Source organism: Crocuta crocuta, unplaced genomic scaffold, assembly GCF_008692635.1.
Source record: "Crocuta crocuta isolate KB4526 unplaced genomic scaffold, BGI_CrCroc_1.0 scaffold130, whole genome shotgun sequence".
Lineage (NCBI taxonomy): Eukaryota > Metazoa > Chordata > Mammalia > Carnivora > Hyaenidae > Crocuta > Crocuta crocuta.
Genome location: NW_027527920.1, coordinates 7580609 through 7602869, shown reverse-complemented (window position 1 = coordinate 7602869; position 22261 = coordinate 7580609). Strand labels below are relative to the sequence as shown.

At 39.3% G+C, this 22261-nt stretch overlaps 2 protein-coding genes and 1 pseudogene across 7 annotated transcripts in view; 2 read left to right on the top strand and 1 right to left on the bottom strand.

The window, feature by feature from the left end:
* Nucleotides 1–22236, top strand: part of ZWILCH (zwilch kinetochore protein) — a 36406-nt gene extending 14170 nt beyond the window's left edge. The window contains exons 6-19 of one of the 4 annotated variants that reach the window (XM_077746761.1): nucleotides 381–451; nucleotides 805–960; nucleotides 2105–2176; nucleotides 6261–6354; nucleotides 6872–6921; nucleotides 7734–7839; nucleotides 8390–8469; nucleotides 10216–10372; nucleotides 10885–10913; nucleotides 13703–13839; nucleotides 15290–15385; nucleotides 16556–16668; nucleotides 20494–20608; nucleotides 21653–22236. In XM_077746761.1, coding sequence (XP_077602887.1) covers nucleotides 381–451; nucleotides 805–960; nucleotides 2105–2176; nucleotides 6261–6354; nucleotides 6872–6921; nucleotides 7734–7839; nucleotides 8390–8469; nucleotides 10216–10372; nucleotides 10885–10913; nucleotides 13703–13839; nucleotides 15290–15385; nucleotides 16556–16668; nucleotides 20494–20582 — 1250 coding nt within the window. In that variant the 3' untranslated portion in view covers nucleotides 20583–20608; nucleotides 21653–22236. Of the gene's footprint in view, nucleotides 1–380; nucleotides 452–804; nucleotides 961–2104; nucleotides 2177–6260; nucleotides 6355–6871; nucleotides 6922–7733; nucleotides 7840–8389; nucleotides 8470–10215; nucleotides 10373–10884; nucleotides 10914–13702; nucleotides 13840–15289; nucleotides 15386–16555; nucleotides 16669–20320; nucleotides 20457–20493; nucleotides 20609–21652 lie in introns of those variants that run through there. The other 3 variants (XM_077746775.1, XM_077746768.1, XM_077746782.1) reach the window with 3 other exon arrangements.
* Nucleotides 20202–20319, top strand: LOC144219056 (U4 spliceosomal RNA; annotated as a pseudogene).
* LCTL (lactase like) overlaps nucleotides 21798–22261 on the bottom strand; it is a 13228-nt gene continuing 12764 nt past the window's right edge. For all 3 annotated transcript variants that reach the window (XM_077746792.1, XM_077746801.1, XM_077746809.1), the window contains one exon: nucleotides 21798–21913. In XM_077746792.1, coding sequence (XP_077602918.1) covers nucleotides 21798–21913 — 116 coding nt within the window. The remainder of the gene's footprint in view (nucleotides 21914–22261) is intronic.

The following is a 22261-nucleotide window of genomic DNA, read 5'->3' as shown; positions in this document are numbered from 1 at the left end:
TTTACTTATTTAGAGAGGAGAAGAATGTGTGCACAGGTGGGGCGCGGGCAGAGAGATCGGGAGAGAGAATCCCAAGCAGGCTCCCTGCTGTCATCATAGAGCCCGACTTGACTCGGGGCTCAATCTCAGCGAACAGAACTATGAGATCATGACCTTAGCCAAAATCAAGAGTTGGATACTTAACCGACTGAGCCATCCATGCACCCCTCCCTCTACCCAACTTTCCTTCCTTTCTCAAAATTTCATCTGAGGACTTAATATCGACAATTACTAGTGTTAAGTTGTGGTGCCCTTAGAATTTGAGGATCCTAGTTCTTTAGCTCTAACAATAGAATTTTGAATTGAAACTTTAAAATTATTTTTCCTTTTATGTCTTATAGCTGATAAAAATTATTCTGTAAATCTTCAAGACCTAAAAAGTTCACATAAGAAAAGACATCACTTGTCTACTGTAAGTATATCTCTTCTGCTCCCATTATTTATTTTCTTCAAACTGTTATGGATGTGCCCCCCTAGCTTAATGGTTTTTTCACGTCTAATAGGACTAGATTTTTTTTTTTTTTTGTAGTATCAAAATGTTTGTGTGTATTTTCATATTGGCTAGTGACTAAAAATAGGCGCCTTCTTGCATTTTAGCCAGTCTTTGTGCTAAAAAAAGAATTGTCTTATTTTTCCCTTTGGGATAAAACGGTGGTGCTTATTCTTCTGCTGGGAAAAGAGCCAAGGTAGTTTGATAATGGGCCTCTGGCCATGTGAAAGCGTAGTGAACAGTGGGTCGGGTTGGCTGCATACGCTTTTTTTCAGGTAACAGCCAAGGGCTTTGCCCAGTATGAGCTCTTTAAGTCCACGGCTTTGGACGACACACTTGCTGCGTCACAGACGACAATCACGTTGGATATTTCCTGGAGTCCTGTGGATGAGATTCTTCAAACCCCTCCACTTTCTTCAACTGCAACCCTGGTAGGAGCAAACCTTACTTTGTGTTGAGTTTATTCAACGTGGATTTACTTTTAACTTGCTGGTGGCTGGTGCTGCATGCTGCCAGCCCCAGCCTGGCCCTCACTGGACAGCTGTGAGGCCCAGCTCGCCCCCAGGTCTCACTAGGGCAGCCCATGGAGGTTCTTCCGGGCCACCTCATCTGTCAGTTGCCCACAGTGCTCCAGTTGGGTGACTTCAGAATTTTTCTAGTGATTAATAAGTCCTTTGGGTTGGGACCCAAGTGAAATCATCAAAATGACTTAGCTCTACTATTCTTAAAATATTGCAGAATTGTTATACTGTTAAGCCTTTTCAGTTTATATTTTTATTTTTAGGAATCTGACTTAAGAAGTTAATCAGAATTGCTAGCAAAAATTTATGAACAAAAATATTTCCATGTTTCTAAAATATTAAAAACAAACCTGAATGCTCTGTAGGGAAATGATTAAAATAGATTTCCCTAATGAAATATTATATATTTTTTAAAAATCATGATTTAAAATGTCTTTAATAATAATAGGAAGTTCTTTTTATTAAGCAGACAAAAGGAGGATGTACAAAACTGTGTATACAGTAGGATTTCGAGTATGTTTTCCAAAACTGTGTACACATAAGCCTGGACAGGGTTAACTATTATTTCTCCAGGGTGGTGGGATTATGGATGATTATGTTCTTAATACTTTTCTCCTCTGGCTAGGACAGCACACTGTTGGTTTAGTTAGGAATCTACTAAACATATTTATTAGGGGGTGGTTAATTTTGGTATATGGAAATGAATGCTAGGTTTGTCATTGGGTCTTAAGATGTATTTATTTACATTTCTCCCACTTGTCGTTTGGACATTTAGTGGGAAAGGGCAGGAGGGCCTGTGAGGAGAGCAGATGGTCCATGTAGGTGGGATCACGGGATAGAGAGGGGTGGTGGCAGGAGTTTAGGTCACTGTATCAGGATCTATGGCGCCTGTGGGTGTGATGTTCTAAGTGTAGTGTTACCCTCCTTAAGTTGTTCATTAGTGCTTTGTGAAATACCTTTTTTAATGTGTGGGGAGTTTGAAATGCAAGTAACTGTGACCCTTATGCAGAGAAGATGGGATTTCCAGTAAAAACCGACTTTGGGAACTTTTTAGAATATTAAAGTGGAATCGGGAGAGCCCAGAGGTCCTTTGAATCATCTCCAGAGAGAAGTGAAATTTCTCCTTGTGAGTATCCTTCCAGAATTTGTCACTTGATTAAATTTTATATTTTCATAAAACGGTTTGCTCATATCATTGTACTTTAGTTTGTGTTCAGAATTTGTTCTAGTTTTTACGTATTCGTTAGATACTCGGCAGTTTGGGCAGTCTGATTTTACCGTGTGGTAGTTGTCCTTGCAGTTACAGGTAGCATTCGTTAGATGGTTCATAGCTGCATTCTGCTACCTTTTTACTGGAGTATTTGGTTTCTGTTCATACAACGAAAGGATTCCTCCCTTTTAGGTGGGTCATCACCAGTTTATGCCGAATGCCTGTGTAATCTGCTTGTTAGTAACTGAGCTTTTGATTCATGCTAAAGATTAATGAGCGTGTGTTTCAAGAATTTTATGTTTCATTGAGTTTTACTCCATTCTACAAATTAAATCTCAAGAAGGTGCCCTGCTTGCTTCTTTTCTTTTTTAAAGTTGATTGAGATGTAAATTATACCCCATAAAATTCACTTGTTTTAAGTGTATGATTCAGTGGTTTTTGGTATACTTACAGAGTTATACAACCATGGCCATATGTAATTTTAGAGTATTTTTATCGCCCTAAAAAGAAACCCTGTGCCCATTAGCAGTCACCCCCCACCCCCACCAGCCCTAGCAGCCAGTAATCTACTTTTTGTAGTACTCTGTTCCTTTTCATGGCCAAATAGTATTCCATTATATAGATGTATCACATTTTGTTAATCCATTCATCAGCTAATGGGCATTTCGATTGTTTCCAATCGAATTTTGACTATTAATGTTGCCATGAACAGTCTCCAACAGGTTTTGTGGGACATATGTTTTCAGATCTTCTGAATGGAGTTGCTGGGTCATTGTGGTAACTCTGTTTAAGCTTTGGAGGAGCTGTCAGACTGTAACTGTTTTCCGAAGGGGCTGTACAGTTTTACATTCCTACCAGCAGTGTCTGTTCCAATTTTTCCACATCCCTGCCAATGCTTGGCATCATCTTGTTATCATAGCCGTCCTAGCGGGGATGAAACGGTTTCTCATTATGGATTTGATTTGCATTTCCCTGATGACTACTGACTTTGAGCATCTTTTCATATTCTTTTTGGCTCTGTTTTAGCTTATCTTCATACCCTACTTCTACTCCCACGGACCCCCCCCCCCCAACCTTGGCCTGTTTACAGTACCTTGGTCCTGTCACTCTGTCACTTTGTGGTGTGTCTTGATCTGCCTAGTGTGCCCTTCTCCCACCCACCCATGTGCCAGGCAAGCTCTCTGTGATGTCTTCACTAGGACGATCTCCCTACTCCCTCAGAAAGACGTGTGCTGCCTGTGCTTTGTGCTGTTGGAGCACTTCACACACGCCACTTGTCGGGGTGTTTATCAAATCCAGTAGTCTGTTTACTTCTCTGTCTCCCCTCTTAGACTTGAGTGCCAGGTACTCTGTGCCGTCAGCATCTACCATGGTACCGAGCATTTCTAATACCTTTACCTCCGATTATTATTTCCCGCTTTGTACAAAACTTGGTACCTTGGTTTCTGGAAAGCTCCTCTCTCAGGACCCTTGGCCTTCCATCATACTTGTATCCACATGTCTCTGCCCTTCTCTCTTCTCTCCACACGCTGGCAGAGAGTTTGTGGTTTGACTAATGCCTTTATAAGGGAACTCCAGACTCTCTTTTTTAAGTTTTTAAAATTTTTAAAAAATATTTATTTTTGAGAGACAAAAAGAGCGCCAGCAGGGGAGGGGCAGTGAAAGAGGGAGACAAAAAGGATCCAAAGCGGGCTCCAGGCTCTGAGCTGCCAGCACAGAGCCCGACATGGGGCTCGAACCTTCAAGCCATGAGATCATGACCTGAGCCGAAGTCAGATGCTTAACTGACTGAACCACCCAGGTGCCCCCAAACTCTCTTCTTTAAGCTGATACCAGTCCCCATCCTTCCCACTGAGTACAGTGCTGTTGCCCTCAAACTCAGTATTTCCAAAAGGAAACCTGAGATCTTCTCCCTACTAGATCTCCCTCAGAGAACCCCCCATTTCTGGCTGTGGTTCTACCATTCCTTCAATTTCCCAGGCTAGAAACCTTATATTTTAGTTTAGTAAGTGCTATTTTTACCACCACCGCTTAACTGCCACAACTAGGAGCTGCCACTGTGTGCCAGACATATGCTAGATGGTTCAGTTACTTTGCTTGAGACATTAGTAGTTGGTTTGTAGAAGAGCTGATTCAAATACATGTCTGTCTGTCTGACATGTAAGTCCGTGCTTTGTTAGAACATCCCTTATAACGTCACAAAATCTTATATGTGCACGTGGCCCATGGTCTCTACAAGTTCAATCCCCTGTATTTTTGTAATTAGGTAGGAATTTTTCCTTCATTTTTTCCACATCTCCTTCCCTCTCTCCCTCCCTCTCCCTCCCTCTCTAATAAACTGTTTTCTTCCTTTAAGCTTTTTTTTTTTTTCACTGCCCATCTTCGTTAGGGCCCTTATCACTTCCCTCCTGGACCACTCTACCGGTCATTCGTTGTTTCTCTACAGAGACACTATTAGTGTTTTAGGCAGAACCATTCTTGGTGGTTTGGGACCACAAGGATGCTAACATCCTTGGCCCCTACCAGACTAAATGCTCAAAGTGCCCCTGTACCCCCAGTCACTGTGACACCAAAAATTATCTGCACATTTTTCCAAAGACCCCCTGGAGGTGGAAGATGATGTCACTGCTGTTGAGAAACATTGAATTTTCCTTTTTCTTTAGAATCCATCTTGGGTATTTCTGACACTAATTCTTAACTACTTGATCGTGTCATTTTCCTGCCAAACAATCCACAATGGCTGTTGTCTTTCATATGAAATAAAAAAAGCTCTTCAGGTTTTTGTTAACTTAAAATTTTTAAAAATATTTTATTTACTTTTGAGAACCAGAGCACGAGTAGGGGATGGGCAGAGAGAGAGAGGAAGACACAGAATCTGAAGCAGGTTCCAAACTCTGAGCTGTCAGCACAGACCACGTGATGACCTGAGCCAAAATCGGACGCTTAACCGACTGAGCCACCCAGTTACCCCTGTTTACTTTTTAAAAAGATTTTATTTTTAAGCAATCTCTACACCCAATGTGGGGCTTGAACTCAAGACCCTGAGATCAAGGGTCACATGCTCTTCCAACTGAGCCAGCCAGGCACCCCAAAAATCTTTTCATGTTTTAAGATCTGTATTTCTATTTAGTTCCTGTTCCTTCAGATCTCATTTCCCACCGTTCCCTACATGTTTTCTCCACCACAGCTGGACTCCACCCCACCCTCTTCATCTTCTTCCATGCTCCTTCCCTTCTCTACAGCTCATAATTCCCACATTTGAGTTCAGCTGATGTTTCACATTGTTCCTGTGGCGATTCCAGCCTATCTTGACCCCTTTTCTTTTGGTTTAGATAATGTAGGTATAGGCATGTACATTTATATTATTTTTATATAAACTTACATTTATTTTCAGTTGTTTCCTGATTATTGCATCAAGATTATTGGTCCCTTTTCTTTTTTTAATGTTTATTTTGGAGAGGGAGGGAGGGGCAGAGAGAGAGGCAGACGTAGAATCCAAGGCAGGCTCCAGGCTCTGAGCTGTCAGCACGGAGCCCAACACGGGGCTCAAACTCACTGACTGAGATCATGACCTGAGCCAAAGTTGGACCTTAACCAATTGAGCCACCCGGGTGCCCTACTGGTCCTTTTCAACCAAAATTGAAAGCATCTTCAGGGCGGGCTGATTACTCTGGAATCTTTAGCACCTATGCACATGGCATCACTGTTAGAACACTGTCTTTGGTATAGGACTGCTGGGTGTATGTCCTGGCAATGTCAGTAATGTGTGGCCTTGAGCAAGTTACTTTACCTCTCTTGTCCTCAGGAAAAGGGCTGGTGGTGGTATCTGCCTGATGGGGTTTTTGTGAGGATTAAATACCATTCTACATATAAAACACTTAGAACTGTTTCTGGCATGTGGTTAGTCATTCAAAAAATTTTATAATGACCAATATTGTTAAATATATTCCTACTGATTCAGCNTTTTTTTTTTTTTTTTTTTTTTTTTTCTCTCCCCTAGGTTTTGGCTGATGGCTTGAGGACAGGTGTAAGCGAATGGCCTGAGCCTCTGGAAGTCAAGTCTGCTGTTGATCTCGTGCAGGAATTTCTGAATGGTCTTTGTTTTCCAAACTCATGCTCTCTATATTGTTTATTTTTCTTAGTTGAGAATTTATACTTCCTAATTTAAAAATAAGTTGTCATTTTAGGCGTAGTATTTCTTTTGGTTGGGATGTAAAGCTATGAGGTCTGTCATGGTCAGAGGGACAGATTTGTTCTGAATTACTAATAGTAGAAGTCTAAGTAATTTTAAGAATTAATATTGAATTTAAATTTTATATATCACAGTTGTATTTGAGATTTTAGGAAAAGAGAATGGAAGAGAAACCTTTGAGCACCTACCCTGTGCCCAGTAATGTGTGTCAGGGGCTCTCACTGTATCTCAGAACGTCCCCACACCCCTACCTGGTTGGGTGTCTATCGTAACCTCCTTTAGAGATTCAGTAATGTACTAAAATCCCTGCTTATATTTCTGCTGTCCTTATTTACCATTTGAAAATAGGATTAGGATGGAAATAATTTAGAAAGCAGAAAAACAAAATCTAGAGCTAATAAGCTTTTGCTCCTTTCTAGACTTAAATAAGCTGGATGGATTTGGTGATTCTACAAAAAAAGACACAGGGGTAAGCAGTCCTTATCGGTTGGCAACGTACACCGAAGTACCTTTTACAGTTTGGTTGTACTGTTACCCTTCACGTCCTACAGTTCAAATGGATCTGGTGCAGCAAAGGCAGTGTGTTGAGGGTACTTTTTGTTGGTCTTTAATGTCAGCACCGGTGATTGTTTTCCGTAAGAACTAATAAATGCTCTTGAAGAGAACTAATAAATATGTATTATTAGTTGATCAATGGCAGAGAAGCAGAAATGACTGTGTTAATATGCTATAAGATGGTAATGCCTTTCTTGGTATCATTAGATGAAATTAAATAGGTTGTCATTTGCTGAATAGGAAAATGGAGACAAATGTAATTTAATTGAGTTTTTTGCTTAGAAGGAAAGTTGATGTTTCCTTTGCATAAAAGGAAAGTTGATGCTTGCTTTGGTCATCACACTTTTAAAACCATTTTAGGGGTCCAATTTTTCATGGTCAGTTGATTTGTATCTTCTCATTACATTAGTGAACAAAGTTATAGAAAATTCATTCACATCTGTGGATCCACATTTTCTTAGAGCATGATTTAAAAGCTTAATGGCTTTAAACTGTTGTTGTTGTTGTTGTTTAAGTTTATTTATTTATTTTGAGTGGGGGGATGGAGAGGATTCCAAGTAGACTCCGTGCTGTCAGCACAGAGCCTGACTCGGGCCTCAGTCCCACAAAGCCTGAGATCATGACCTGAGCCAAAATCAAGAGTTGGATGCTTAACCGACTGACCCACCCAGGTGCCCCTCTTTTCCTTTTTAATAAAGCGTGTTGACTCTAATGCTTCTTTCTCAGACAGTGAAGCATGACAGTGCTGCAGTTGACCGTTCCATCGAGTGTCTTTTCACAGTGCGGGGTGATCTTGATTTCGCTGAGCAGCTCTGGTTCAAAATGAGCAGTAGTACGTGTCTATCGTGATTGTAAAATAAAATGTTTCCTGTTATTTGTTAGGTTTACTTTTAAGTCTTTGAAAATAATACAGTGTGTACTATTAGTCTTGTGTGGCAGTCTGGTTCCTATTTTATCAAATTCATTTCTTTTTTTTTTATCAAATTCATTTCTAATAATGTATTGGAGCATTGTACTCAAGAATTGTACTAACACAAAGCAATTAATAGAGTCCATTTTTCTCCTGCCTTGAGTATAAGACATAGGTGGTTTTAATGTTATGTTTATGTGAACCAAAACCTACACCTTAGTGGAATTATAATTATTAGAAAAAGGAAAAGATATTCTTTAGTATTTTACTGTGTTCTTTTGTGACACTGAATTTACTTTCTTAGTTTAGAAATGTATTAAATCTTCCTTTTTGCCTTTATTTTCTTTTCCCTTCCCCCATCCATAAAGTACAGATACTTGTCCTCTACTTACTTGTGTATCCTTAAGATTAATGACATATTTGATCTGCAGAAATATCATGAAAGTAATGTTGGACTGACTTGTTTTTCAAGGTGTGATTTCATATCAAGACTTGGTGAAATGTTTCACACTGATCATCCAGAGTCTACAACGTGGTGATATACAGCCATGGGTAGGTTTAGTAATGTGTGTTAGAACCCTTTTTCAGCAGGTGAGCAAGAAGGTAAAGACATAGACTCGGGAACAGACTGCCTGAGTTTGAATCCAGCCCTGCTGCTTTCTTAGCTTTGTAAACTTGTGCAGGTTTATTTATGTCTCTGTGCCCCAGCGTTCTCATCTGTAAAGTAGGAGGGGGAAGAGTACCTACCTCATAGTGTTGTTTTAGGGTTAAATAATTTAATTCATATAACGCACCTAGCTCATAATTGTGCGATCAGTATTTGTGAGATCCTAATATTGTCGTTGCTGTTGCTGTGAATGATCATTCTGATATACTCCTGATGAGAGTACAAATTGGGATATTCTCTATAAAGCAGTTTTGAATAATGTATTGAGATCCTCCAAATGTATCATGCATGCCCTTTGAATCATTGATTTTTCCTTAGGATCCACCCTGAGCTCTACACAGGAATATGTATCAAGTTTTTATGTATTAGAATAGTCATCACAGCCTCATTTATGGTAGCAAAAAATTGTAAATGACCTAAATTTTCAGTTAATGGACTTAGTAAATAATAATATAGCCACATAATGGCATATGTAATCATTGGTAAAAATGATGTTGACAGATGATGGGTGGAGAAGTGCTTATTATCTGCAGTAAAAAGAAAGGACTATACACTATTGCATTAAAAAAAGTAAATTTTGGAGGGAAAAACCTGGACACAAATATATCAAAATGTTAACAGCAGTCACCTCTGGTGGTAAGGTTACAAATGGGGCTTTCCATCTGCGTTACACATTTCTATACTTTATGGATTTTCCACAATGAACTCGTGCTTTTACAATCAAGAAAAAGCTAAGTAAAAAAACTAGAAACAAATTCCTCATTTCATAGGAATTGTTTGAAATAACGTATCTGCCAGTTCACAACTCTAAAACTTAGAAACTTCCATGAGTGGGAACAAAGATCGACTGCAAAGCAAAAGCATGTGGGCCCTGCCCCTAACTGGGCAGTGGGGCTGTAGGCATTCTAACCATGGCCATAAGGTTTTTCTCAGCTGAGCCTCTGTGTGAGATGTTTGCGAGTCTATCCCTGCCCTGTGCAGTGAGTGCAAACAACATGGAAATCATTTTCTATTAAACAACAGGAGATGCAAAAGGCTATGAAGATTAGAGATAATAGACATTAGTAAGAAAATGGCCAATATTTCAGCTATCTTTAAAGCGAAGTGCTTAACATTTGGAACATATGTTAGATCTGTAAGTTCACAGCTCTTATTTTGCAAATGATCTAGTTAGGATATCAGAATCTATAGCCAAGGAGCTCCTTCTGACCCGTGAATAGACCACTGAGGGAGTGAGTTTTCCCACCACAACAGGTTTTCCGTGCAGATGAAGGTGTTCAGTTTAGGAAAGGTGCCCAGGAGTACCTCATCAGCTAGTAGAAAAGATTTGCTGGTTACAGAGCTTCAGAAGACCAACTCTGTCTTCTCTTTGGTGGAACTGTATCTGGGGGTGATCAAGTTGAAACTCTCCATGGTTGCTTTGGACTTCAGCAAATCATATAGGAGTGACCCTGCAGGATCTGACACGCTTGTAATGTATGGATTTTTATTCACACAGTTTATAGTATCAGGAGACTAAAAACACAAGCTTGTACATTTTTAGCTCAGAGTTCATGCAGTTTGTTTCTCTTTTGTTTATTGATTTGTGTATACTTTTATTTTTGGTTTTATAAAATATCTTTGATTTCTAGCTCCATAGTGGGAGTAACAGCTTACTAAGTAAGCTTATTCACCAGTCTTATCATGGGACCATGGACACAGTTTCTCTCAGCGGCACTCTTCCAGTTAAGATGCTTTTGGAAATTGGTCTGGACAAACTAAAGAAAGATTATATCAGTTTTTTCATAGGTGAGTCCCTTTCCCAGCTCAAAAAGTGACAAAGCACGTCACAGTCATCAGCCGTAATAAGTATTCTCAGATTTCATCTTTCTACTTGGCCCTATTCATTCATAGCCCTGGCTTCACCCCTGGTTCACTGTGAGACCAGCATTTCTGTTGTATGGGACTTAGTTTCCTCCTTGATAAAGATATTAGATTAAATATAACCCTAATTTTTATTTGTGTTTTTAGTTCAAACATTTTGAGAGTCTGTGAGGTTAGTGTATTAAATAAAAAAACCTTTCTGTGAGATGCTATTTGAATACCTAACACTTGGTTGTTTTTATTAGCGGCAAGCTGTGATCACTCTTAGAATAATATTAATGTATACTCGTGGTGTATTGTGCTAGAAAATGTGTCTATTTCTGAGGAACTATTTAGCTGGATCATCTCTTTTATATAGGAACTCTACAAATTTTTACTAAGGTTCCTTAACAAGTAATAGATGATATCTAAAGCTTATTTGTGTTTTTTCTTACTAGGTCAGGAACTTGCATCTTTGAATCATTTGGTGAGTTTGTCCTTTTATTTATTTTTTTTAAACGTTTATTTATTTTTGAGAGAGAGACTGAGTGCACATGCAGAGAGACATAGAGAGAGAGGGAGACACAGAATCTGAAACAGGCTCCAGGCTCTGAGCTGTCAGCACAGAGCCTGATGTGGGGCTCGAACTCAGGATTGGCAAGATCATGACCTGAGCCGAAATCTCAGGTTGAGGCTGAGTAAGGTTGAGGTCACTCAACCAACTGAGTCCCCCAGGTGCCCCTCTTTTTTTTTTTTTTTTTTAATGCTTATTTAATTTTGAGAGAGAGAGAGAGAAAGTGCTTGTGCGTGCAACCGGTGGAGGAGCAAAGAGGGAGACCGAGGATCCGAAGCCGGTTCTGTGCTGACAGCAGTGAACCTGATGTGAGTCTCAAACCCGTGACCCACGATATCATGACCTGAGCCGAAGTTGGACACTCGACGAACTGAGTGTTGAATGCTCCTATTCTTTTATTCTAAAGTTGGTTTTTCTTTTAATTCAGTCATCCTACCTACAGATACTAAGTGCCTATTCTGTGCCAGTCTTTGTCCTAGGACCTAGGAAACAGATAGATAGACAGACAGACAAATATATAACAGATAAAGTACTCTATTTTCATGCATCCCCCTAGTCATTTCATATGCCTGTTTTTTTTTTAATATGGTTTGACTCCAGATTTTTGATAACAGTAGTCCTTAAACTTGGAGAACCTCCAAGTAGGCTAATTGAATTGCTAACTCCTGGGCTTTAGTGACTGTAGGCCGAGAGCACAGGAATATGTCTTTTAAAGCAAGTCATCTTCTACTTCAAATAATTGTAATGCTTTTCCCTTAGTGTATTAATTTTTTGTTACTGCATGACCAATTATAGTAGTTTCCACCTGTCTGTGAGGGATATGTTCCAGGACCCCCAGTAGATGCTTGAAACCACAGGTAGTACTGAATCCTGTGTAACTATGTCTTTTCCTATACACACTTACCTATCATAAAGTTTAAATCATGAGTTAGGCACAGAGATTAACAACAGTAACTAAAAATAGAACAGTTATAATAAACTGTAATAAAAGTTATGTGGATGTAGTCTCTTTCTCAAAATCTTATTGTACTGTACTCATCCTTGTTATATCACAAGATGATAAAATGCCAGTGAGATCAAGTGAGGTGAAAGATGTAAGCTACCAGTGACTTTCCAGGCTACTGTCAACCATAGAAAGTGAAATCTTGGATAAATCGGGGAACCACTGTATTATACACTTAGAAGCTTAAATGAACACACTTCTTGTGTCACAGTTTCCTGGGGTTGGGAGTTGGGCACATTTTAGCTGGGTCCTCTGCTTAGGGTTTTACAAGGCTGAAATCAAGGTGTCTGTCATCTGCTTGATGAAGGGAAGATCTTCTGAGTTCCCCCATTTGTTATTGGCAGAATTGATTTCCTTGTGGCCTATGACCAAGGTTCCCATTTCCTTGCTAGTTGTTTGGTCCAGGGACAGTCTCAGGTCTTAGAGGTTGCTTCTGGGTCCTTGCCATGTGGCCTTTTCCACAGCATGGGCAGTTTGTTTTGTCAGAGTCAGCAGGAGAGCATCTCTAACACTTCACCTTCTTTTAAAAGGCTTACCTGGGGGCGCCTGGATGGCTTAGTCGGTTAAGTGCCCGACTTCAGCTCAGGTCATGATGATCTCACAGTTCATGAGTTTGATCCCTGCGTCGGGTTCTGTGCTGACAGCTCAGAGCCTGGAGCCTGCTTCCAGTTCTGTGTCTCCCTCTCTCTCTGCCCCTCCCCTGCTCATATTCTGTCTCTCTCTCTCTCTCTCTCAAAAACAAATAAAACATTAAAAAATTTCTTTAAAAAAAAAAAAAGGCTTACCTAATTAGGTATGTCATAGTGATAGTCTCACTTTTGATTAATTCATAGTCACTTTGTAACTAATTATGGAAGCATCACCCATTGAGTTCTGGCCTATGAAGGGGAAGGGATTATTACAAGATGTATATTTCAAGTGGTGGGATCCTGGGAGCCATGACAGAATTCTACCTACTGTATTTACCATGAATTATTTGCTTAGAATGTGTTCTCAGAAATAGGATGAGGTCTGAGTATTTTATGATGCTTGACATACATTACCAAATTTTGGTACCGATTTACCAGCAACAGATGTGAATGAAAGCTTATCAATATACTTGATTAATTTCTTGGTACTTGTTACCTGTTCTTAGAGGTGGGCACTTCCATCAACCTGGCAAGGGTATTGAAGTTAAGAATTATCTTGTGGATTTGCCAGTTGTTCCATCTGGACAACTTGGTGGGTGGTGTTAGTTACCCACTCAGGCCTCCTTGGTGAGGCAGTTCTCGAATTTGTGTTAACCAGATAATCTAACAGTTTGCTGATAGTTCTCATTGATGACTTTGCTTATAGTTTAATTTGAAGAGTAGTATTGAAAGGTGGTAAATTCTATCTGGCTGCCTCTGTTTTTATCCTAATGGATGCATAGTTTAGGCTTAGCAAGCATAGCCATGCTAAAGATTGTGCTTGTTCTTTTTTTTAATGTTTATTTATTTATTTTTGAGACAGCGTGAGCGGGGGAGCAGCAGAGAGAGAGAGAGACAGAATCCCAAGCAGGCTCCATGCTGTCAGTGCAGAGCCCATTGCGGGGTTCTACATGGGTCATGAGACGATGACCTGAACCGAAACTGAGTCGGACACTTAATCGACTGAGCCCCCAAGCGCCCCAAGATTGCTCTTGCGCTTTAACTCCTTATTTTGCTGTTTTTTATTCCAGGAATATTTCATAACTCCATCAATAGATATACAAGAACAGGTGTATCGTGTTCAAAAACTCCACCATATTCTAGAAATATTAGTCAGTTGCATGCTTTTCATTAAACCCCAACACGAGCTCCTCTTTGCTTTAACACAGTAAGTACTGCTCTCTTTTTCCCTTCCCATAAAAATGTATTCTCTTGTGAAGCAGCTGGGGCCAAAATATGTGCAGTTTTTATTACCAATTAAGGTAGAATCTGTGCACTGTGTCTTCACAGTAGTAGAATGGTTCTGAGCCCCTGTCAGAGGAAGGAAAGGCTTTGGGTTCAGAAGGACTCAGGTTTGAAACTTGGTTCTAGCACTTTCAGACTTTCTGAGGAAATTTCCTTTCACTGCCTCGTATTTTCTTATCTGTAAGCAGGAACTAATAACTTCAGATGTTTGTTGTCAGGATTAAATGATGTCATGTGTCCAAAGTACCTGACACCTAACAGGTGCTTCATGAATATTTCCTTCTCTTTTATTTTCTTTTTATTTTTTAATGTTTATTCGTTTTTGTAAAAAAAATTTTAATGTTTTGTATTAATTTCTGAGAGAGAGGGAGAGAAAGAGACAGCGTGAGCAGGGGAGGGTCAGAGAGAGAGGGAGATACAGAATCTGAAACAGGCTCCAGGCTCTGAGCTAGCTGTCAGCACAGAGCCCGATGTGGGGCTCGAACCCATGAACCGTGAGATCATGACCTGAGCCAAAGTTGGACGCTTAACTGACTGAGCCACCCAGCCGCCCCTCCTTCTCTTTTCTTTACAGCCTTACGCATTTGGGCCAAACTAATCATTGCTAGGTCTCCAGTGGTAATTGAATGGAGCCAAATATTATTACCAGACCTCCGCCAATAGCACTATTATAATTTTAGAGATTCTGCTAATCGGTTTGACTAGAAACAGTTTGGAATCAGCCTCTTACATGGGTTGCTGGTGTCTTAACGTGTATTTGAAGCTTCACATTGGGAATGAGTGAGCCATCCAGTGGAAGGGCTGCGTTTCTTTTTCCCTGTGGAAGGAAATGTACTATTGCCTTTCCTGAATTTATGTTTTGCCTCAGTTATAAAGGGAAACATTTGAAATTGTTCCTGTTTACAGAATCTAATATTTATTTTCATTAAAGATGAATCGTGTAAGTGAGTTAACTCTTTTAATTCCCCAGAATCTGAAAATGATGGAGGCTGTATCTTTGTCTCTGTTTAGCTTCTTATTGGTTTTCTTTTTCTGATACCACTTCCTCCCCACTTGGGCCTTTGCTTTGGCTTAACTTAATATGTCTTCTATTAATTTTTGAAAACTGAAGAAAAAAACCATTTGAATGAGACATCCTTTCAAAATCAGAAACAACCTAACCTTTCTGTTGTGGGGAGAGAAGGCATTGTTTTTGTTGTTGTTGTTGTTTACTTTTGTGGCCCTGAAATTATTCTTTTGCTGTTGTTTTGGTTAGTGATACTGGGTGAAATGTTTCTCTTAGGAGCTTTAGATTACCAGAAAGCCTTTATCTCCAAGGGCCATTTTTTTCCAAAAGAGGTTCTTTTTTGTTGTTTTCTGTTTATTTGTTTTAGATCCTGCATAAAGTATTACAAACAAAATCCTCTTGATGAGCAACACATTTTTCAGCTGCCAGTCAGACCAACTGCTGTAAAAAGCTTATATCAAAGGTCAGCAATTTAATAATTGAATTCTGCTTTAAGTCTGGCTATAATTCTTAGGCAACTTCTGTGTCCTTTCTCTGGGGATCTCGTAACCAAGAGCTGCTCCACCTCTGAAGCCTTAATCATCTCTGTCCTGCTCTTTGACTATCATCTGATATGGGTTCACCCTCCCTCTTCTCCTAGACTTTTGTCTTCTCTTTTTTCTACTGTTGGGCCTCTAGTCTTTCATTTTTCTCTTAACTTGCAATTCCTTCACGGTATAGGGCAGAAAATAGATTGAGAAGGAAGTTATCAGGGTAATGACGACAAAGTCGAAGGTATGGCTGTGAGGAATGAGGGTTTGGGATTGGGGAGGTGTGGGACTGTGAGGCTAAGGTGACGGACTGGCCATCCACATAGATTCTGAAGTTGTCTCAAATGATAGTTTCCTCAGCTCTTCCCTCAACAGGTAATGTGCTTGAAATTTCTCTCATACTGAAGCCACTATGTTTACCCTCCCCCTATGTTGTTCCCTCTTAGCCAAACCCTGTCATTCCTGGAAACTGCTCTGGCAGAGGTCTCTGGGGGCCTTCTAATTACCAAGTCCAGTGGACTTGCGTTAGCTCCTGGTGTATTCAGCTGGCCCACCAGTTCTTTCTCCTCATGAGTAAGCACTTAGAAGGCCGTTTGGCATTTAACACTACTCCTTTCTTGGACCTCTGTCCCCTTTCTTCATTTCTGTGACACTGCGTTCTGTGTTCATTTTAATTCCACCTCGCTGGCCCCCCTCCGAGACTGAGAGTAGTTCTCTCTTCAGGTTCTTCCTCTGTCTCCTTCTTGTATGGCTTTTCACCAGAACACTTTCTGCCTTCTTTTCTTCTTACTTTCCGTCTTCCCTGGGTGGTTGGATTTGCACTCAAAGCCTCAGTTCCTTTGAGCTAATGATAACTCAATACTCCCATCTCTAGGTTCTCCTGAGTTTCAGAGCCATGTTTCTAAAGGCCTATTAGAGGTAAATCCCCAACTTCAGCGTCCTGTAGGTAGTTCAGACTCAAAACCCAAATTTAGAGTTGCGACCTGTTCATCTCTTCTTTCTCAGTGCCTCTCACATGAGGACTTCGCTAATTATGAGTATAGAAGAAGGGAAGGAAATAACTGGGGCTTTTGTTTCCCCTTTGATGTTTTTTCTTTCCTTAGTGAGAAGCCACAGAAATGGAAAGTGGAAATTAGCGGTGGTCAGAAGAAGGTGAAAACACTTTGGCAGCTGAGTGACAGCGCACCTGTAGACCATTTGAGTTTCCACAAACCTGGTAAAGACGGTTTGTAATCTATTCACATAAATTCTAATAGAAAATAAACTGAATCTTTACTGGTACATTATGATAGCTCTTGTGCCCAGTTTTAAATAATTTTCCTGAACTCTGGGTGTAAAACATATTTATTCTTGGAGGAAAAGTCATAGAAATGAGTGCTTTTTCTCATCCTGGATGGAAGAACTTTTATTAAAAGAGGTCAAGCAATAGGGATACAAGGAGTAAAAATAGATTCTAAGGTTGAAATGCCAGTTCATACTTTAGTGCACTCTCTGAGTGATATTTCTACCCTAATATCTTCTCCGGGGGGCTGGAAGAAGGTTGAGTTTTTTTTTTTTTAAGTTTATTTTTGAGCGAGAGCACCAGCAGGGGAGGGGCAGAAAGATTGTATCGCAAGCAGGCTCCATCCTGCCCGTGCAGAGCCCAATGCAGGGCTTGAACTCACGAAACCATGAGATCATGACCTGAGTTGAAACCAAGAGTCAGACATTTAACTGACTGAGCCACCTTGGTGTTCCGAGATTTTTTTTTAATGTTTATTTATTTTGTTTATTTATTTGTGAGTGAGTGGGGGTACATGTGTGAGCATGAGAGGGGTAGAGAGAGAGAATCTTAAGCAGTCTTCGTGCTGTCAGAGCAGAGCCAGATGTGGGGCTCGATCACGACCTGTGCCAAAATCAACAGTCAGATACTTAGCTGACTGAGCCACCCAGGTGCCCCAAGATTTCTAACGTTCTGTCAAAGATGGTCCACATCAGTCAGAGAATGTGTGTGAGCCTCTGGTGTAATAAGCTGGCTCCAACTATTCCTCCTTCAGTAAACACCTGTAAAATTGTTCTCTTCATGTATGTGGATTGCAAGATGCTCTCCTCCCTTTGTATAGATCTTAAATTGCTTTATTCAGTTATTGCAGTGACTATCTAAAATCATATCCAATTTTTTTCCATATCTGATAGTTTTAAGACAATCTAAAAGATTTCCAAAGCCTATAGTCAACCACTGCAGGTTATTGAACTAAGAACTCTACAAATAGTTCTAGTTTAGTGATTGATACCTTGCAAAATTATTTCCATGAAAGGTTTTTATTCTCCCCCAAATATTTTTTGATTCAAGCTTAATGGAAACTTCTCTCAACTAGAATGGAAACTTCTCTATTCATATGGCTGAACAGTAAAAGCCCTAAAGAAATGGAAAAATTTTCCTGAGGACCATCAGTTAAAATCATGCTGTCTTTTCTAAGTGTGATATGAAACCTGGAGGCTATAAAGCTTGAAAATCAACCATATAAAATTAGAAAAGTTTCAGCATGACAAAAAAATACTAGAGGCAAAACAAGTGATAAACAAGGAAGATTAATTTGCAGCTCATGTTCAGAAAAGACGCTACATTGCCTGGTACATAAAGAACTTCCAAATCAGTAAGAAGAATGTTAGTAGAAAAATGCAAGTAAGATGAACAGTTTACCAAAGAGGAAATTTAGATGTCATCTTCTGAATGAAAGATGCTCAGCCCTCCCTATGATAAGAGAAATGCATATTTATATTATAGAGATACCACCTTTTACTTGTCAGATTAGCAAAGATCGAAAAGTTTGTTATCACAGTACTGGCAAGGATATGAACAGGCAGGTGGTCAGTCTCACATGTTGCAAGTTGAAGTATAAGCTTGACAGCTTCCATGGAGGGCGATAGCCACCAAAATTTTAACATACAATTTTTGGCCTGGAAGTTTTATTAATAGTGATTTATTCCATACATAAAACCAGATGTGTGCAAAAAGACCAATGCACAAGGTTATTAAGTGTGGTATTGTTTACAGTAGTAAAAGCCTGGGAAAAAATATGGAGACGGGTATTAGAGAAGGTCCGGAAAGATACAACAGAAATTTAGCATAGTGAGAGCAGGTGTGGTTCCCAGCACTCTCCAGCTGATTCCATTGTGCAACTAGTATGAGAACCACCAATTTTTAAAAAATTTTTTAAAATGTTTTATTTATTTTTGAGAGAGAAAGAGCATGAGCAGGGTTGGGTCAGAGAAAGAGAGAGACACAGAATCTGAAGCAGGCTCCAGGCTCTGAGCTAGCTGTCAGCACAGAGCCTGACGTGGGGCTCGAACCCACGAACGTGAGATCATAACCTGAGCCAAAGTCTCACGCTTCGGCTGACTGAGCCAAAGCTGACTGAGCCACCCAGGCGCCCCTGAGAACCACCAATTTAAGCATTTTGTTTTAACTATAGATTTTGTTTAAAAAGACCTATGTTTTATGATTAAAAAGAAAGTTTTAAAGCTATGAACATATGTGATAAGTTTTTGGGAAATGCTGTTTTATTTTTTTTTTAATTTTTTTTTTTTTTTTTAAATTTCTGAGAGAGAGAGAGAGACAGCATGAGCAGAGGAGGGTCAGAGAGAGAGGGAGACACAGAATCTGAAGCAGGCTCCAGGCTCTGAGCTGTCAGCACAGAGCCCAACGCGGGGCTCGAACCCACAAACCGTGAGATCATGACCTGAGCCAAAGTCGAACGCTTAACTGGCTGAGCCACCCAGGCGCCCCTGGAAAATGCCATTTTAAATAAATTTTATTACATCAAGATTAAACCTTTTTCATGAGGAAATTCATGCAAGATTAAACACCTTTTTTCAATGATGCTGGATAAGTTAAGTAGAGTGAACGTATCTTCTAGAGTCTTTTTGATGCAGATTACTTCACAAAAGAGTGAAAGTTATTTTGAATGTTAGAGTTAAAACAATTTATAAATACATTGGTCCAGTAACTCTATGAAAATAAGGAATTCTTATGAAATCCTATATTTGTGTGCTTGGAAAACTACTCACATACTCCATTTTGGCTAGAACTTTAAAACCTCTTCTACCCATCATATATTCCTGATGTGTTTGTCTAGAAATTATTCAATCACTTCCAGCCCAAAGCAAGACCCACTTGTGAAGGAGGCCCTCGTTTGTAAATCATGGGCTATTTGGACAAAGCCCCAGTGATAAATATTAAAACCCAGTCATGATTTATTTTTTTCCGAAGATCATATGCATTTAAGAGGTTAGACTTTCTGCTTCATTGGACTGAGCTGAGCACTTAGGTCCAATACTAGCTTTTCAAGGTATCTAATGTTGTGATACTGTTGAGTAAAACACTAAAATCAAAAGCAGGAAGACTTAGAGAAAAAAATGTCACGGGAAGAGAATAATGATTTGGTGGGAACAGGTGAGAAGAGTGGTGTCTGGGAGAGTGCTGCTTGCCCGGTGGGTGCCCTGCAGATGATTGTTGATAATGGTGAGAATATGGAAACCAAAAGGCTGACCCGCAAGAAAGTGAACACAAGCTCATCTAAATGTTAATTGCATTTGTTTTTGAAGTACAGTCTTCAGAGGGGGGAAAATGTGTATTTGTCTAGCCCTAAGGCTAGAAATCTCAAGTAGAAATTGTTTACCCAAATATATGTTAAGATTGGAAAAAGAGTTTAACTATAGTGGATGAGGCACAAAACTGAAGCAGTAGGTTCCCAAATTAGAGAATTAAGCTTTGTGCCCTGGCAGTATCGTAGCCAGTGAGATTTATCCGAGGCGCGATTATTGCTAATTGAAAAATCTAGAATTAAAACAAATCTGCTTTGTATTTTCTTTAATCATGTTTTCAGCGCATCAAGGTTTACTACATAAAAGATTTGTCCATGCTGGGTTTTGTCTCAGAAATTCAAAGTAGAAGATACATGTCATTCAGATTACCTCTTGGTTATTGTAAAATTCAGCACTATATATGGTAGAAGAGCCAGCAGGCTGGTAAGCAGTTCTGATCTCTATCTGGTTACAGATGTTTCTGAATTAACATTAAACGGTAGCCTGGAAGAAAGGACGTTCTATACTAACATGGTTACCTGCAGCCAGGTGCATTTCAAGTGAAGTGTGCTGATGGAGCCCTCTGTAAGGTAGTATGTTCGCTTTTTGTCTCCAGATACTTTAGTGTATGTTTTAGATTTTTCTACAACAGACGTGTTTATTTAATACGTTTGGAATATGGATTATTTTTCAGGATTCATGTAAAAAGGCTTATCAGATGTTATTGAGTAATGCAAGTTTTTAATTTCCTTTCTACCATCTGTAGTAAGTAGGATTAATCCTGAAACCAGAGAAACAAAAACGTTTTTTTGAGTGGTAATGTCTTTGCATTTTAAATCTCTATATATCGTAGAGAGTTTGATTTCAAAAACATTGATGGGTGAGAAAAACCCTGAAGGAACCTATCAATTGAGGTTGAAAGCAAAGTTCTGTTAAAAACAATTTTACCCCAGCCCAGTTGTAGGACTAAGCCCCAGATGTAAACACCTTTTTAAAATGTTTAGTTTAAGATAATATTAACCAAGAAAATTAATGCGATAGCATTTTCTACTGTCTTACTGTTTTTGTGCTTTAGAAACAGTAGAATCAGGTAATGAATAAAATGTCTCTTTCTTAAGCCATGGTTTGTCCTCAGGTAAATAGATGTTACTTAATTTTAGCAATTTCGCATAGTTAAGAATAAAATGGACATTTATTTTAAAAAAACAGAATAGGCACAGAGAAGATATTAAGTATATTTCTTTTAGGTATTTAGTTGAAGTTAATTGCATTTAGTGCAAGAAAGTTTATCTCAGAAAAGTGTATATGCTCATTTACTTGGTACCTACCTAATGCATTTCCCTGGTTGCTTGATAGAATTTAGAGCCTGAAGGGATTGTTACGTGTAGATGATTGACTGTCTGTCATGTGTAGGACAGTGCAAAGATGGCATTTATTTCCACATGAAAGCAATATTTCTGGACAGATTTTTAAAAGGACAAAAAAATCAAGTAACAAAACAGTTTATGCACTCTGATTCCTTTTTTGTAAAGTGAAAATGCATAATAATAGATAGCAAAATATTAACATTGACTTTGACAGGTGATTTTTATTTCGTTTATGCTTATTTTTATTTTCTAATTTTTAAATCCCAGCACAAGCCAAAAAAAAAAAAAAAGAAAAAAAAAACATTATCACAGAGCCCGAAACCAGAAATGTATATAAACCTTCAAGGCAGAAAAAGGAGGAGGATCCTGAAGATTCTTTATGAAAGTTGGACCTGTCAAATGGGTAACCCTCTCAGCTCTGGGTCTGCAGGAGGAGCATCAGGAGAACTGCTGAGATGAGTATGCAAAGCGTGCAGACTGTCGGTACCACGATCTCCGTCACCATCTGCATGTGACTTAGCAGAGGCTCTGAAACCGGAGCAAGAACACCAGAAATGAGAGTGTCGTCATTTTAGCAAATATAGCTTCATCCAGAAAGATAATCCCTGCATCGGGGAAAACTTGGAAAATGGCATCATCAAGCTTTGTAATTAATCTCACTTGCTATAAAAGAGAATGTGGTTCTCTTAACATTATAAAATGTTATTTAAAAAATTACGTGAGGGCTTTGTAAAATCTTTCAGAAAATATGGAATAAAGAATGCCTACTTTTGGTTCTTCCGTAGGTACTGGAATAAAGTCTAAATGTATGGTATACTTGCACTTACCATAAATTAAGGTGAGAATATTGACAGCTGTGTCCTATGGTTTCTGTAA